The sequence below is a fragment of the Pseudochaenichthys georgianus genome, unplaced genomic scaffold, assembly GCF_902827115.2.
Source record: "Pseudochaenichthys georgianus unplaced genomic scaffold, fPseGeo1.2 scaffold_1761_arrow_ctg1, whole genome shotgun sequence".
Taxonomy (NCBI): domain Eukaryota; kingdom Metazoa; phylum Chordata; class Actinopteri; order Perciformes; family Channichthyidae; genus Pseudochaenichthys; species Pseudochaenichthys georgianus.
Window position 1 is genome coordinate 6,905 of NW_027262538.1, and position 18,096 is coordinate 25,000.

At 47.6% G+C, this 18,096-nt stretch overlaps 1 protein-coding gene across 1 annotated transcript in view; it reads left to right on the top strand.

Moving 5' to 3' along the window:
* Nucleotides 1-14,352: 14,352 nt before the first annotated feature.
* Nucleotides 14,353-18,096, top strand: part of yipf3 (Yip1 domain family, member 3) — a gene marked incomplete at its 3' end in the record, with an annotated part of 6,457 nt that continues 2,713 nt past the window's right edge. Inside the window, exons 1-2 of the mRNA XM_034077599.2 lie at nt 14,353-14,784; nt 17,114-17,308. Coding sequence (XP_033933490.2) covers nt 14,725-14,784; nt 17,114-17,308 — 255 coding nt within the window. The remainder of the gene's footprint in view (nt 14,785-17,113; nt 17,309-18,096) is intronic.

Genomic DNA, 18,096 nt, shown 5'->3' on the forward strand with positions numbered 1-18,096 from the left:
AGACAGGATGTATAAGGGACGGCTCACTGACGCAAAGAGACAGGATGTATAAGGGACGGCTCGCTGACGCAAAGAGACAGGATGTATAAGGGACGGCTCGCTGACGCAAAGAGACAGGATGTATAAGGGACGGCTCGCTGACGCCAAGAGACAGGATGTATAAGGGACGGCTCGCTGACGCAAAGAGACAGGATGTATAGGGGACGGCTCGCTGACGCAAAGAGACAGGATGTATAAGGGACGGCTCACTGACGCAAAGAGACAGGATGTATAAGGGACGGCTCGCTGACGCAAAGAGACAGGATGTATAAGGGACGGCTCGCTGACGCAAAGAGACAGGATGTATAAGGGACGGCTCGCTGACGCAAAGAGACAGGATGTATAAGGGACGGCTCACTGACGCAAAGAGACAGGATCTATAAGGGACGGCTCGCTGACGCAAAGAGACAGGATCTATAAGGGACGGCTCACTGACGCAAAGAGACAGGATGTATAAGGGACGGCTCACTGACGCAAAGAGACAGGATCTATAAGGGACGGCTCACTGACGCAAAGAGACAGGATGTATAAGGGACGGCTCACTGACGCAAAGAGACAGGATGTATAGGGGACGGCTCGCTGACGCAAAGAGACAGGATGTATAAGGGACGGCTCACTGACGCAAAGAGACAGGATGTATAGGGGACGGCTCACTGACGCAAAGAGACAGGATCTATAAGGGACGGCTCACTGACGCAAAGAGACAGGATGTATAAGGGACGGCTCGCTGACGCCAAGAGACAGGATGTATAAGGGACGGCTCACTGACGCAAAGAGACAGGATGTATAAGGGACGGCTCGCTGACGCAAAGAGACAGGATGTATAAGGGACGGCTCGCTGACGCCAAGAGACAGGATGTATAAGGGACGGCTCGCTGACGCAAAGAGACAGGATGTATAAGGGACGGCTCACTGACGCAAAGAGACAGGATGTATAAGGGACGGCTCGCTGACGCAAAGAGACAGGATGTATAAGGGACGGCTCACTGACGCAAAGAGACAGGATGTATAAGGGACGGCTCACTGACGCAAAGAGACAGGATCTATAAGGGACGGCTCGCTGACGCAAAGAGACAGGATCTATAAGGGACGGCTCACTGACGCAAAGAGACAGGATGTATAAGGGACGGCTCACTGACGCAAAGAGACAGGATGTATAAGGGACGGCTCGCTGACGCAAAGAGACAGGATGTATAAGGGACGGCTCACTGACGCAAAGAGACAGGATGTATAAGGGACGGCTCGCTGACGCCAAGAGACAGGATGTATAGGGGACGGCTCACTGACGCAAAGAGACAGGATGTATAAGGGACGGCTCGCTGACGCAAAGAGACAGGATGTATAAGGGACGGCTCACTGACGCAAAGAGACAGGATGTATAAGGGACGGCTCGCTGACGCCAAGAGACAGGATGTATAGGGGACGGCTCACTGACGCAAAGAGACAGGATGTATAAGGGACGGCTCGCTGACGCAAAGAGACAGGATGTATAAGGGACGGCTCACTGACGCAAAGAGACAGGATGTATAAGGGACGGCTCGCTGACGCCAAGAGACAGGATGTATAAGGGACGGCTCACTGACGCAAAGAGACAGGATGTATAGGGGACGGCTCACTGACGCAAAGAGACAGGATGTATAGGGGACGGCTCACTGACGCAAAGAGACAGGATGTATAGGGGACGGCTCACTGACGCAAAGAGACAGGATGTATAGGGGACGGCTCACTGACGCAAAGAGACAGGATGTATAGGGGACGGCTCGCTGACGCAAAGAGACAGGATGTATAAGGGACGGCTCACTGACGCAAAGAGACAGGATGTATAGGGGACGGCTCACTGACGCAAAGAGACAGGATCTATAAGGGACGGCTCACTGACGCAAAGAGACAGGATGTATAAGGGACGGCTCGCTGACGCAAAGAGACAGGATGTATAAGGGACGGCTCACTGACGCAAAGAGACAGGATGTATAAGGGACGGCTCGCTGACGCCAAGAGACAGGATGTATAAGGGACGGCTCACTGACGCCAAGAGACAGGATGTATAAGGGACGGCTCACTGACGCAAAGAGACAGGATGTATAAGGGACGGCTCACTGACGCAAAGAGACAGGATGTATAAGGGACGGCTCACTGACGCAAAGAGACAGGATGTATAAGGGACGGCTCGCTGACGCAAAGAGACAGGATGTATAAGGGACGGCTCACTGACGCAAAGAGACAGGATGTATAAGGGACGGCTCACTGACGCAAAGAGACAGGATGTATAAGGGACGGCTCGCTGACGCAAAGAGACAGGATGTATAAGGGACGGCTCACTGACGCAAAGAGACAGGATGTATAGGGGACGGCTCACTGACGCAAAGAGACAGGATGTATAAGGGACGGCTCACTGACGCAAAGAGACAGGATGTATAAGGGACGGCTCGCTGACGCCAAGAGACAGGATGTATAAGGGACGGCTCACTGACGCCAAGAGACAGGATGTATAAGGGACGGCTCGCTGACGCAAAGAGACAGGATGTATAAGGGACGGCTCGCTGACGCCAAGAGACAGGATGTATAAGGGACGGCTCACTGACGCAAAGAGACAGGATCTATAAGGGACGGCTCACTGACGCAAAGAGACAGGATGTATAAGGGACGGCTCACTGACGCAAAGAGACAGGATGTATAAGGGACGGCTCGCTGACGCAAAGAGACAGGATGTATAAGGGACGGCTCACTGACGCAAAGAGACAGGATGTATAAGGGACGGCTCGCTGACGCCAAGAGACAGGATGTATAAGGGACGGCTCACTGACGCAAAGAGACAGGATGTATAAGGGACGGCTCGCTGACGCAAAGAGACAGGATGTATAAGGGACGGCTCGCTGACGCCAAGAGACAGGATGTATAAGGGACGGCTCGCTGACGCAAAGAGACAGGATGTATAAGGGACGGCTCGCTGACGCCAAGAGACAGGATGTATAAGGGACGGCTCACTGACGCAAAGAGACAGGATGTATAAGGGACGGCTCGCTGACGCAAAGAGACAGGATGTATAAGGGACGGCTCACTGACGCAAAGAGACAGGATCTATAAGGGACGGCTCACTGACGCAAAGAGACAGGATCTATAAGGGACGGCTCGCTGACGCAAAGAGACAGGATCTATAAGGGACGGCTCACTGACGCAAAGAGACAGGATGTATAAGGGACGGCTCGCTGACGCAAAGAGACAGGATGTATAAGGGACGGCTCACTGACGCAAAGAGACAGGATCTATAAGGGACGGCTCACTGACGCAAAGAGACAGGATCTATAAGGGACGGCTCGCTGACGCAAAGAGACAGGATCTATAAGGGACGGCTCACTGACGCAAAGAGACAGGATGTATAAGGGACGGCTCACTGACGCAAAGAGACAGGATGTATAAGGGACGGCTCACTGACGCAAAGAGACAGGATGTATAAGGGACGGCTCGCTGACGCAAAGAGACAGGATGTATAAGGGACGGCTCGCTGACGCCAAGAGACAGGATGTATAAGGGACGGCTCACTGACGCAAAGAGACAGGATGTATAAGGGACGGCTCGCTGACGCAAAGAGACAGGATGTATAAGGGACGGCTCACTGACGCAAAGAGACAGGATCTATAAGGGACGGCTCACTGACGCAAAGAGACAGGATCTATAAGGGACGGCTCGCTGACGCAAAGAGACAGGATCTATAAGGGACGGCTCACTGACGCAAAGAGACAGGATGTATAAGGGACGGCTCGCTGACGCAAAGAGACAGGATGTATAAGGGACGGCTCACTGACGCAAAGAGACAGGATCTATAAGGGACGGCTCACTGACGCAAAGAGACAGGATCTATAAGGGACGGCTCGCTGACGCAAAGAGACAGGATCTATAAGGGACGGCTCGCTGACGCAAAGAGACAGGATCTATAAGGGACGGCTCACTGACGCAAAGAGACAGGATGTATAAGGGACGGCTCGCTGACGCAAAGAGACAGGATGTATAAGGGACGGCTCACTGACGCAAAGAGACAGGATGTATAAGGGACGGCTCGCTGACGCAAAGAGACAGGATCTATAAGGGACGGCTCACTGACGCAAAGAGACAGGATGTATAGGGGACGGCTCACTGACGCAAAGAGACAGGATGTATAGGGGACGGCTCACTGACGCAAAGAGACAGGATGTATAGGGGACGGCTCACTGACGCAAAGAGACAGGATGTATAGGGGACGGCTCACTGACGCAAAGAGACAGGATGTATAGGGGACGGCTCACTGACGCAAAGAGACAGGATGTATAAGGGACGGCTCGCTGACGCCAAGAGACAGGATGTATAGGGGACGGCTCACTGACGCAAAGAGACAGGATGTATAAGGGACGGCTCGCTGACGCAAAGAGACAGGATGTATAAGGGACGGCTCACTGACGCAAAGAGACAGGATGTATAGGGGACGGCTCACTGACGCAAAGAGACAGGATGTATAGGGGACGGCTCGCTGACGCCAAGAGACAGGATGTATAAGGGACGGCTCGCTGACGCCAAGAGACAGGATGTATAAGGGACGGCTCACTGACGCAAAGAGACAGGATGTATAGGGGACGGCTCACTGACGCAAAGAGACAGGATGTATAGGGGACGGCTCACTGACGCAAAGAGACAGGATGTATAGGGGACGGCTCACTGACGCAAAGAGACAGGATGTATAGGGGACGGCTCACTGACGCAAAGAGACAGGATGTATAGGGGACGGCTCACTGACGCAAAGAGACAGGATGTATAGGGGACGGCTCGCTGACGCAAAGAGACAGGATGTATAAGGGACGGCTCACTGACGCAAAGAGACAGGATGTATAGGGGACGGCTCACTGACGCAAAGAGACAGGATCTATAAGGGACGGCTCACTGACGCAAAGAGACAGGATGTATAAGGGACGGCTCGCTGACGCAAAGAGACAGGATGTATAAGGGACGGCTCACTGACGCAAAGAGACAGGATGTATAAGGGACGGCTCGCTGACGCCAAGAGACAGGATGTATAAGGGACGGCTCACTGACGCCAAGAGACAGGATGTATAAGGGACGGCTCACTGACGCAAAGAGACAGGATGTATAAGGGACGGCTCACTGACGCAAAGAGACAGGATGTATAAGGGACGGCTCACTGACGCAAAGAGACAGGATGTATAAGGGACGGCTCACTGACGCAAAGAGACAGGATGTATAGGGACGGCTCACTGACGCAAAGAGACAGGATGTATAAGGGACGGCTCACTGACGCAAAGAGACAGGATGTATAGGGGACGGCTCACTGACGCAAAGAGACAGGATGTATAAGGGACGGCTCACTGACGCAAAGAGACAGGATGTATAGGGGACGGCTCACTGACGCAAAGAGACAGGATGTATAGGGGACGGCTCGCTGACGTATTTGCAGACGATAGATACATAATGTGTAAAGTTTGTGAAGGCAGGAGGAAAAAAGCTTCCGCGATCACCGTCTCCGTTCCTCCAAGCCCCGCCCTGAAAATAATGAGTGACAGGCTGACAGTGACCCGATAGAAACTTTATTATTCGTGGTGCACGATAATTATCGGTCCGATATTAGGAATTATGACGTCATCCCGATAAACCCGATAAAAGTATTAATAGCCCCGATAATATACAATATATCTTTTGGGTACAAGGAAAGAGAAAGATCGTGCGGTGTGGGGGGTTGGGACGAGGGGCGCTTGTTTTTCACTGGGCTCCTCCCGAGCAGTACTGTGGTGTTAGTGGTTCAGGAAGAGGGGAGTTCTTCACAAAGCCAGCGCTCCCTAACTCACACCTGGCTGAGACGTGGATGGCGTGCGGCCGTGAAGCCAGGACAGTGAACAAACATGTCGTCGGTGGTACGGGACTATTCCAAAGTTTCAGAGTGAGATAGTTCGCTGTCTGTATGAACAGATGCAGAAGCTCCACGAGGAGGGAGAAGGCACCGAGCTATAATACTTCCTGATCAGTCGCCTGAAACATCGCCATGGCTACGATGGTGTGTTCACAGCGTACGAAGACGCCTGCTGCTGAACTAGCCAGCTGCAAAGGCACGGGCTTTGACCGATCACGAGGCTTTTGGAAAGGCAAGACGTTTGTTGGGGATAAATCTGGTCCCTTTGAAGAGACACTGTTCTTGCTTTGCTCACAGTAGTAACGCTCGTGTCCTTTGCTCACGACTAGTCTCTTGTTACCACCAGGTGTGCAAAGACTACAGGTACATTTAATATATATATTATATTATTATCGGTTATCGGTCTTGAGAAGCAGGAAGTTATCGGTATCAAAACACCAATATCGTGCATCCCTAATGAACAGGTTAAAGATAACACGGAAGTAACGGCAGGTTCACCGGGGACTCGTTACTCTGAAGGGGGGCTTCCTGTTTCTGCGGTAACCCAGGTGTTAGCAATGCTAACGCTAAAGATACAGGAAGCTGGAGTTCAGATGCCTCTGCAGACCATTGACATGCACTACATATATAACACATGGGGGAGAAGACGGGGGCCTCTTTAAGTGATGCGTCACATGACCTGGGCGTAGCCTGGGCGTTCTCTATCAGCTGTCAACAGTCAGCTGATAGGAGACAGCTGACCCCCTGCTGACCAGCTGACCTCTGACCCCCTGCTGACCAGCTGACCTCTGACCCCCTGCTGTTTACAGCCTGACCAGCTGACCTCTGACCCCCTGCTGTTTACAGCCTGACCTCTGACCCCCTGCTGTTTACAGCCTGACCAGCTGACCTCTGACCCCCTGCTGACCAGCTGACCTCTGACCCCCTGCTGTTTACAGCCTGACCAGCTGACCTCTGACCCCCTGCTGACCAGCTGACCTCTGACCCCCTGCTGTTTACAGCCTGACCAGCTGACCTCTGACCCCCTGCTGTTTACAGCCTGACCAGCTGACCTCTGACCCCCTGCTGTTTACAGCCTGACCAGCTGACCTCTGACCCCTGCTGTTTACAGCCTGACCAGCTGACCTCTGACCCCTGCTGTTTACAGCCTGACCAGCTGACCTCTGACCCCTGCTGGTCAGAGTCCAGAGGATCCACGTATGAATCATCACAAAGTGTCTGCAGAGGAGTTATAATAACGCCCTGTACACTGTGCTGTGATTGGTCCTGCCTGCACCCCCACTGCCACCCAGTGATGAGCTCTCACTTTATATCCAGTCTAATATTCCATCCCTTGATGTTTTTATAACATCCTGCTTTATGTTCTGTACATTTCTATTTCAACATGTATATTTTCTACTTTTTTTAATGCCATTTGAGACGTTCACATCGTGGATTGTTTATTCATTTAATTTCTCTAATGTTCAATGCCTTGACGCTTCCTCTCTCCTCTGATCTCCTCCAGCAGCAGCTCTGCTCTCATCATGAACCTGAGCCCAGCTGGAGACCTGAGCCCAGTGAGGTCACAGACCACTGAGCCCAGTGAGGTCACAGACCACTGAGCCCAGTGAGGTCACAGACCACTGAGCCCAGTGGAGACCTGTGCCCAGTGAGGACACAGACCACTGAGCCCAGTGAGGTCACAGACCACTGAGCCCAGTGAGGTCACAGACCACTGAGCCCAGTGGAGACCTGTGGCCCAGTGAGGACACAGACCACTGAGCCCAGTGAGGACACAGACCACTGAGACCAGTGAGGTCACAGACCACTGAGCCACAGGGGGACTGAGGGGGATCTGCTGCGGTGAGGGCGAGGAAACACACACTGTTATTATCTCACACACACAGCATTTATATCAGCAGGGAACAGCTGACGGCCCGGGCTGAGACTCTGTTGGGGAGAGGGGAGCTGAGGTGAAGCTAACAGGAGCTCAGGTGAAGCTAACAGAAGCTCAGGTGAAGCTAACAGAAGCTCAGGTGAAGCTAACAGAAGCTCAGGTGAAGCTAACAGAAGCTCAGGTGAAGCTAACAGGTACCTGTATGTTTCTTGTTGTTTCTTTGCCATGTGATATATGTGATCTCTGTTCTGTATCTATGACTGATTGACCTGAATGTTTTTTATGTGTATTATCTCGATGCCCAAGACAAATTTCTCCTAAGGGAGACAATAAAACTCTATCTAATCTAACAGAAGTTCAGGTGAAGCTGAGGTGAAGCTAACAGAAGCTAACAGAAGCTGAGGTGAAGCTAACAGAAGCTAACAGAAGCTGAGGTGAAGCTAACAGAAGCTGAGGTGAAGCTAACAGAAGCTAACAGAAGCTCAGGTGAAGCTAACAGAAGCTGAGGTGAAGCTAACAGAAGCTAACAGAGGCTGAGGTGAAGCTAACAGAAGCTAACAGAAGCTGAGGTGAAGCTAACAGAAGCTAACAGAAGCTGAGGTGAAGCTAACAGAAGCTGAGGTGAAGCTAACAGAAGCTGAGGTGAAGCTAACAGAAGCTAACAGAAGCTCAGGTGAAGCTAACAGAAGCTGAGGTGAAGCTAACAGAAGCTAACAGAGGCTGAGGTGAAGCTAACAGAAGCTAACAGAAGCTGAGGTGAAGCTAACAGAAGCTAACAGAAGCTGAGGTGAAGCTAACAGAAGCTCAGGTGAAGCTAACAGAAGATCAGGTGAAGCTAACAGAAGCTCAGGTGAAGCTAACAGAAGCTCAGGTGAAGCTAACAGAAGCTAACAGAAGCTCAGGTGAAGCTAACAGAAGCTAACAGAAGCTCAGGTGAAGCTAACAGAAGCTCAGGTGAAGCTAACAGAAGCTAACAGAAGCTAACAGAAGCTCAGGTGAAGCTAACAGAAGCTCAGGTGAAGCTAACCGAGGCTCAGGTGAAGCTAACAGAAGCTCAGGTGAAGCTAACCGAGGCTCAGGTGAAGCTAACAGAAGCTCAGGTGAAGCTAACAGAAGCTCAGGTGAAGCTAACAGAAGCTCAGGTGAAGCTAACAGAAGCTCAGGTGAAGCTAACAGGTACCTGTATGTTTCTTGTTGTTTCTTTGCCATGTGATATATGTGATCTCTGTTCTGTATCTATGACTGATTGACCTGAATGTTTTTTATGTGTATTATCTCGATGCCCAAGACAAATTTCTCCTAAGGGAGACAATAAAACTCTATCTAATCTAACAGAAGTTCAGGTGAAGCTGAGGTGAAGCTAACAGAAGCTAACAGAAGCTGAGGTGAAGCTAACAGAAGCTAACAGAAGCTGAGGTGAAGCTAACAGAAGCTGAGGTGAAGCTAACAGAAGCTAACAGAAGCTCAGGTGAAGCTAACAGAAGCTGAGGTGAAGCTAACAGAAGCTAACAGAGGCTGAGGTGAAGCTAACAGAAGCTAACAGAAGCTGAGGTGAAGCTAACAGAAGCTAACAGAAGCTGAGGTGAAGCTAACAGAAGCTGAGGTGAAGCTAACAGAAGCTGAGGTGAAGCTAACAGAAGCTAACAGAAGCTCAGGTGAAGCTAACAGAAGCTGAGGTGAAGCTAACAGAAGCTAACAGAGGCTGAGGTGAAGCTAACAGAAGCTAACAGAAGCTGAGGTGAAGCTAACAGAAGCTAACAGAAGCTGAGGTGAAGCTAACAGAAGCTCAGGTGAAGCTAACAGAAGATCAGGTGAAGCTAACAGAAGCTCAGGTGAAGCTAACAGAAGCTCAGGTGAAGCTAACAGAAGCTAACAGAAGCTCAGGTGAAGCTAACAGAAGCTAACAGAAGCTCAGGTGAAGCTAACAGAAGCTCAGGTGAAGCTAACAGAAGCTAACAGAAGCTAACAGAAGCTCAGGTGAAGCTAACAGAAGCTCAGGTGAAGCTAACCGAGGCTCAGGTGAAGCTAACAGAAGCTCAGGTGAAGCTAACCGAGGCTCAGGTGAAGCTAACAGAAGCTCAGGTGAAGCTAACAGAAGCTCAGGTGAAGCTAACAGAAGCTCAGGTGAAGCTAACAGAAGCTAACAGAAGCTCAGGTGAAGCTAACAGAAGCTAACAGAAGCTCAGGTGAAGCTAACAGAAGCTCAGGTGAAGCTAACCGAGGCTCAGGTGAAGCTAACAGAAGCTCAGGTGAAGCTAACAGAAGCTCAGGTGAAGCTAGGTGAAGCTCAGGTGAAGCTAACAGAAGCTGAGGTGAAGCTAACAGAAGCTCAGGTGAAGCTAACAGAAGCTCAGGTGAAGCTAACAGAAGCTCAGGTGAAGCTAACAGAAGCTCAGGTGAAGCTAGGTGAAGCTCAGGTGAAGCTAACCGAGGCTCCGGTGAAGACCCTTGGACCCTCTCGCTGCTCACCTGGAGGCTGGAGAGCACCTGGTCCAGGTGGTTATTGATCTACTCTGGAGCTGCTTGCACGTGATGCCAACAGCCTGGAAACTTGAACTTTAGACTCAAACACTTTCTCGTGATTCTGAGCCGGAGTGAAAGCACTCTGTGAACATACTGGAGTAAGAGTGCTGCATGGAGAATGGCACTTACAAGTATTTAAGTGCAATTAGGAGACTGTAATTAAGGAATACAAGTATTCAAGTGTGATTAGGAGACTGTACTTGAGGAGTACAAGTATTTAAGTGTGATTAGGAGACTGTACTTGAGGAGTACAAGTATTTAAGTGTGATTAGGAGACTGTACTTGAGGAGTACAAGTATTTAAGTGTGATTAGGAGACTGTACTTAAGGAGTACAAGTATTTAAGTGTGATTAGGAGACTGTACTTAAGGAGTACAAGTATTTAAGTGTGATTAGGAGACTGTACTTAAGGAGTACAAGTATTTAAGTGTGATTAGGAGACTGTACTTAAGGAGTACAAGTATTTAACTGTGATTATGAGACTGTACTTAAGGAGTACAAGTATTTAAGTGTGATTAGGAGACTGTACTTAAGGAGTACAAGTATTTAAGTGTGATTAGGAGACTGTACTTAAGGAGTACAAGTATTTAAGTGTGATTAGGAGACTGTACTTAAGGAGTACAAGTATTTAACTGTGATTATGAGACTGTACTTAAGGAGTACAAGTATTTAAGTGTGATTAGGAGACTGTACTTAAGGAGTACAAGTATGTAAGTGTGATTAGGAGACTGTACTTAAGGACTACAAGTATTTAAGTGTGATTAGGAGACTGTACTTGAGGAGTACAAGTATTTAAGTGTGATTAGGAGACTGTACTTAAGGAGTACAAGTATTTAAGTGTGATTATGAGACTGTACTTAAGGACTACAAGTATTTAAGTGTGATTATGAGACTGTACTTAAGGACTACAATTATTTAACTGTGATTATGAGACTGTACTTAAGGAGTACAAGTATTTAAGTGTGATTAGGAGACTGTACTTAAGGACTACAATTATTTAAGTGTGATTAGGAGACTGTACTTAAGGACTACAATTATTTAACTGTGATTATGAGACTGTACTTAAGGAGTACAAGTATTTAAGTGTGATTAGGAGACTGTACTTAAGGAGTACAAGTATTTAAGTGTGATTATGAGACTGTACTTAAGGAGTACAAGTATTTAAGTGTGATTAGGAGACTGTACTTAAGGAGTACAAGTATTTAAGTGTGATTATGAGACTGTACTTAAGGAGTACAAGTATTTAAGTGTGATTAGGAGACTGTACTTAAGGACTACAAGTATTTAAGTGTGATTAGGAGACTGTACTTAAGGAGTACAAGTATTTAAGTGTGATTAGGAGACTGTACTTAAGGAGTACAAGTATTTAAGTGTGATTAGGAGACTGTACTTAAGGAGTACAAGTATTTAAGTGTGATTAGGAGACTGTACTTAAGGAGTACAAGTATTTAAGTGTGATTATGAGACTGTACTTAAGGAGTACAAGTATTTAAGTGTGATTAGGAGACTGAGAGCAGGTGGATATCAAACTACTGGAGCACAGACTTTAAAGAGCAGCATATTAAATATTCTTCTCTGAAAAAATAGTATGTAAGTGTTAGTTGTTTATATGATAGAGTATTTAAGTGTTAGTTGTTTATATGATAGAGTATTTAAGTGTTAGTTGTTTATATGATAGAGTATGTAAGTGTTAGATTTATATAATAAAAAGTATCTGAGGTCACTGCGCGTCGGAAGCTAAGCTAACACTAAGCTAACGTTAGCTCCGCTAGCCCCAGGGAGCTAACTATGCTAGCCGACCCTCCGGAAGAGAACAGCGGGGATAAGGCTCCTCTCACACGGTTACACTCACCGGGAAACTTTGCTCTGGACTCTCGGCTTGGATGTCATCAAGTCTCCGCGGCGGTCCGGAGGCCGGTCAGAGAGGAAGATCTCCGGTAAGAGACAGGAAGATCTCCAGTTAGAGCCGGTGCTACACTAATGTCACGATTATTACGTCAAGAGAAAACAAGAGAAAACAACACAACACAACACAGGGAGGGGAAGTCTCGCGAGAACTGAGCTACATCCCGTGGCTTGAACAGAAGAGGTTTCTCATTTCTCATTTCATTTCATTTTCTCTAAATGCACATCGAGGATCGAGCATCGAGGAGGCTCTTTGGAAGAGCTATAACCGAGGAGACACTGATGGTTCCTCCACGGCTCCTTATGCGGTCAACTCAGCCGTCTCTCAAATGCCTGGTCAAATGAGCAGTTCTTCATTTTGAGTGCGCGAGTAATACCGTAAACTGCCTTTACGGTAATCGCTGAGAAGCGGCACTGACGCAAGAGTAAAAGAATGCATGTTTTTCTGCTTCATGCGATACAAATTATTTTTACCATGAGTTCTTCAAAAAACTAACACTGTTAGACTCAGTCCAATAAAATGAAGTACTTTACTGTGTTCTTTCTGGGTAATACTCTCAAACTCCCCTCCTGAGAACAAAATCATGCAACTTCTGCTATATTTGATGAAATAAAATGATTTTTAGCGATACCTCCTTAATAAAAGTGATACTGTTGGACTCAGTACTTGTTAGACTACTACCACAAGTACAATCAAGTACTTTTACTGTGTACTTTTGAGTAATCCTTTGTCAAACTCCCCTCCAGAGTACAATAATGCATGTTTTCTGCCATCTTTGATGAGAGATAAAATGATTTTGTGCAATAAATTCTTAATGAAATTGGTACTCTTGGATTCAGTACTACTTGGACTAGTAGCACAAGTACAATCAAGTACTTTGACTGTGTACTTTTTGAGTAATATTCGTTTAAACTCCTGTCCTGAGTACAATAATGCATGTTTTCTGCCATCTTTGATGAGCGATAAAATGATTTTGTGCAATAAGTTCTTAATGAAATTGGTACTCTTGGATTCAGTACTACTTGGACTACTACCAAAAGTACATCAAGTACTTTTACTTTGTACTTTTTGAGTAATCCTTTGTCAAACTCCGCCCCTGAGTTCCTCATTTCAGCGACCAGAGAGGGGGGGATATATCCAGTCTCTGATTCTGTTATTATGAGAGTGCTCTTGTTTGATTCTGAAATGTTATATATTTATATAAATGTGTGTGTGTGTGTGTGTGTGTGTGTGTGTGTGTGTGTGTGTGTGTGTGTGTGTGTGTGTGTGTGTGTGTGTGTGTGTGTCCTCATCTGCACCTGTTATCGTCTCATGACACCGCCCTGTGAATGAATCAAAGTAGATATAGAAGTGGTCTTGAACACATGTGTCTCTCAGACAGAGGCTGCTGCCTCCTGTCATCATTAATGGACGTCTCTTTAAAGCAGTGGTTCTCAAACTTTTTCTGTCAGGGCCCCCCCTTTGGAGAAAAAAAAAAGTCGGGCCCCCCCAACACAAATAGTCAGGCTCAGTGGCGGCGCCAGAGTTTTCACGACTCGTGTATAAAAGCCCCGCCCCCACCTTCACAGCTGGTCCATTTCAACAGAGGAAAACCTGGAACTGGAAGATGAGCGGGAAATGAGTGCTCACAGCTCCGTGGGAATTATTATTATGTGCAATTCATTTCTTAAGGTTATACTAACAATTTAAGTCTAATGATCTTGAACGTCACTAAAACATAGCTGTTAAGAAAGCTAAGATATTCAGGAGTTAAATTATTTAAAATGCACAGTCCTGAATGTGGGGATCTACAGGACACAAGGCTTTCACATTACTATCATTATATTTGTATTTAAATGTAGGCTGCATTTCACACCACAACGGAGCACCAAAGCAGGACCAACCATCACACATTGAGTTCCTTGACTAACAAGAGAAAGATTCATTCATTTAAATAAATATGTAACCACCAATGGGGTTCTAACGGTTCTCCAGTTCAGCCCGATGAGAGGGGGTCAGCTGTGCGCATGGCATCTTACGGAGGCGGAGCTAAGACGCAAGGAAGGGAAGCGAGTGAGGGAAAGGAGGAGTCGAGGAGGGGTATTGGGATGAGGCTAGTGTCTCCTCGGTTATAGCTCCTCCAGAGAGCCTCCTCGAAGTGCATTAGAGAATGAGATGTGCTTCAACATGGCGCGCTGAAATTCATTTCCGGGTCACTACCGGAGGACCGAGGAGTCGAGGAGGGGCAATTAGAGTATTGAGAAACCTCTAATGTTGTGAAAAAAGATACTGCTCACGTGGCAACAAGAGAATCTCGCGAGATCTTCTGAGCCCACGTCGCCTCGGCGTCGGTGACGTCATGTGGTGGCGGAGTCTGTTTGTTATTCTTTAGAGACAGAGAAACCCGGAGAGTTTCACCGGTTCTGATCACTCTCGCTAACCCGGGACCACCCTCTCTGACCCGGGCACCGGAGCTCTGTCTGCGGGCACCGGAGCTCTGTCTGCGGGGAACATGTCTGCGGAGTCCGAGAGCAGGAACACGGAGCCATGGGGCAGCTTCGATGAGAACCAGGTGAGCTAACATGCTAACTGACAGCTAACACAAACACGTATTGCATAATTACTATTTAACACAAGTCCACATTCAGTTAGAGAGTAAGCAGCAGTATTTATACAATAGGAGTATCACTGAGGAAAGATAGATAACATTATTATTATTATTATTATTATTATTATTATTATTATTATTATTATTATTATTACTATTACTATAGTGACATAAAGTGTACTGTTACAGTAATGGACTACAGTAGCAGTATTGATATGAGCTAGCTGCTAACAGGCTAGCTAGCTGCCCATGGGTTAAACAGACCGAACCTGTCAGACGAGTTCAACACAGCAGAGTTAACGGGCTAACGGGAACCAGGCTAAACCAGGCTAACAGCATACAGGAACCAGGCTAAACCAGGCTAATAGCATACAGGAACCAGGCTAAACCAGGCTAATAGCATACAGGAACCAGGCTAAACCAGGCTAATAGCATACAGGAACCAGGCTAAACCAGGCTAACAGCATACAGGAACCAGGCTAAACCAGGCTAATAGCATACAGGAACCAGGCTAAACCAGGCTAACAGCATACAGGAACCAGGCTAACAGCATACAGGAACCAGGCTAACAGCATACAGGAACCAGGCTAAACCAGGCTAACAGCATACAGGAACCAGGCTAAACCAGGCTAACAGCATACAGGAACCAGGCTAACAGCATACAGGAACCAGGCTAACAGCATACAGGAACCAGGCTAAACCAGGCTAACAGCATACAGGAACCAGGCTAAACCAGGCTAACAGCATACAGGAACCAGGCTAACAGCATACAGGAACCAGGCTAAACCAGGCTAACAGCATACAGGAACCAGGCTAACAGCATACAGGAACCAGGCTAATAGCATACAGGAACCAGGCTAAACCAGGCTAATAGCATACAGGAACCAGGCTAAACCAGGCTAACGGCATACAGGAACCATGCTAAACCAGGCTAACATGAACCAGTTTAAACCAGGCTAACATGAACCAACAGGAACCAGGCTAAACCAGGCTAACAGGAACCAGGCTACGCCAGGCTAACAGGAACCAGGCTACGCCAGGCTAACAAGAACCAGGCTAGGGGGGATCCTAACCCTATAAGTACTGCAGGTTAGGGTTGTATATAAGTACTGTAGCTTAGGGTTGTATATAAGTACTGTAGCTTAGGGTTGTATATAAGTACTGTAGCTTAGGGTTGTATATAAGTACTGTAGCTTAGGGTTGTATATAAGTACTGTAGGTTAGGGTTGTATATAAGTACTGTAGGTTAGGGTTGTATATAAGTACTGTAGGTTAGGGTTGTATATAAGTACTGGAGGTTAGGATTGTATATAAGTACTGTAGGTTAGGATTGTATATAAGTACTGTAGCTTAGGGTTGTATATAAGTACTGTAGCTTAGGGTTGTATATAAGTACTGTAGGTTAGGGTTGTATATAAGTACTGTAGGTTAGGATTGTATATAAGTACTGTAGGTTAGGATTGTATATAAGTACTGCAGGTTAGGGTTGTATATAAGTACTGTAGGTTAGGGTTGTATATAAGTACTGTAGCTTAGGGTTGTATATAAGTACTGTAGGTTAGGGTTGTATATAAGTACTGTAGGTTAGGATTGTATATAAATACTGCAGGTTAGGGTTGTATATAAGTACTGTAGGTTAGGGTTGTATATAAGTACTGTAGCTTAGGGTTGTATATAAGTACTGTAGGTTAGGGTTGTATATAAGTACTGTAGCTTAGGGTTGTATATAAGTACTGTAGGTTAGGGTTGTATATAAGTACTGTAGGTTAGGATTGTATATAAATACTGCAGGTTAGGGTTGTATATAAGTACTGTAGGTTAGGGTTGTATATAAGTACTGCAGGTTAGGGTTGTATATAAGTACTGTAGGTTAGGGTTGTATATAAGTACTGTAGCTTAGGGTTGTATATAAGTACTGTAGGTTAGGGTTGTATATAAGTACTGTAGGTTAGGATTGTATATAAGTACTGCAGGTTAGGGTTGTATATAAGTACTGTAGGTTAGGGTTGTATATAAGTACTGTAGGTTAGGATTGTATATAAATACTGTAGGTTAGGATTTTACTGTAGTACCTGGTTCTGAGTGTCTTCCTGTCTGCAGGGGGGGGTAGGTACAGAGTACAGGTGTAGTACCTGTAGTACCTGTAGTACCTGGTTCTGAGTGTCTTCCTGTCTGCAGGGGGGGGGTAGGTACAGAGTACAGGTGTAGTACCTGTAGTACCTGTAGTACCTGTAGTACCTGTTGTACCTGTAGTACCTGTAGTACCTGGTTCTGAGTGTCTTCCTGTCTGCAGGGCGGGGGCTCGGCCGTCATCGACATGGAGAACATGGACGACACGTCTGGCTCCAGCTTCGAAGACATGGGGGAGCTCCATCAGAGGCTGAGGGAGGAAGAGGAGGAGGAAGAGGAGGAGGAGGGCGGGGGGGACGGGGAGTTTCTCGGGATGAAGGGCATCAAGGGCCAGCTGGGGCGCCAGGTGGCCGACGAGGTGAGACTCACCTGAGATCAGACTCTCCTGAGGTCAGACTCACCTGAGATCAGACTCACCTGAGATCAGACTCTCCTGAGGTCAGACTCACCTGAGATCAGACTCACCTGAGATCAGACTCACCTGAGGTCAGACTCCTGAGGTCAGACTCACCTGAGGTCAGACTCACCTGAGGTCAGACTCTCCTGAGATCAGACTCTCCTGAGATCAGACTCTCCTGAGGTCAGACTCTCCTGAGATCAGACTCACCTGAGGTCAGACTCACCTGAGGTCAGACTCCTGAGGTCAGACTCTCCTGAGATCAGACTCACCTGAGATCAGACTCTCCTGAGGTCAGACTCTCCTGAGATCAGACTCTCCTGAGATCAGACTCACCTGAGGTCAGACTCACCTGAGATCAGACTCTCCTGAGGTCAGACTCACCTGAGGTCAGACTCTCCTGAGGTCAGACTCTCCTGAGATCAGACTCACCTGAGATCAGACTCTCCTGAGGTCAGACTCTCCTGAGGTCAGACTCTCCTGAGGTCAGACTCACCTGAGGTCAGACTCACCTGAGATCAGACTCTCCTGAGGTCAGACTCACCTGAGGTCAGACTCACCTGAGGTCAGACTCTCCTGAGGTCAGACTCTCCTGAGGTCAGACTCACCTGTGTGATGCGTTCAGGTGTGTTTCTGACTCACCTGTGTGATGCGTTCAGGTGTGTGTCAGACTCACCTGTGTGATGCGTTCAGGTGTGTGTCAGACTCACCTGTGTGATGCGTTCAGGTGTGTTTCTGACTCACCTGTG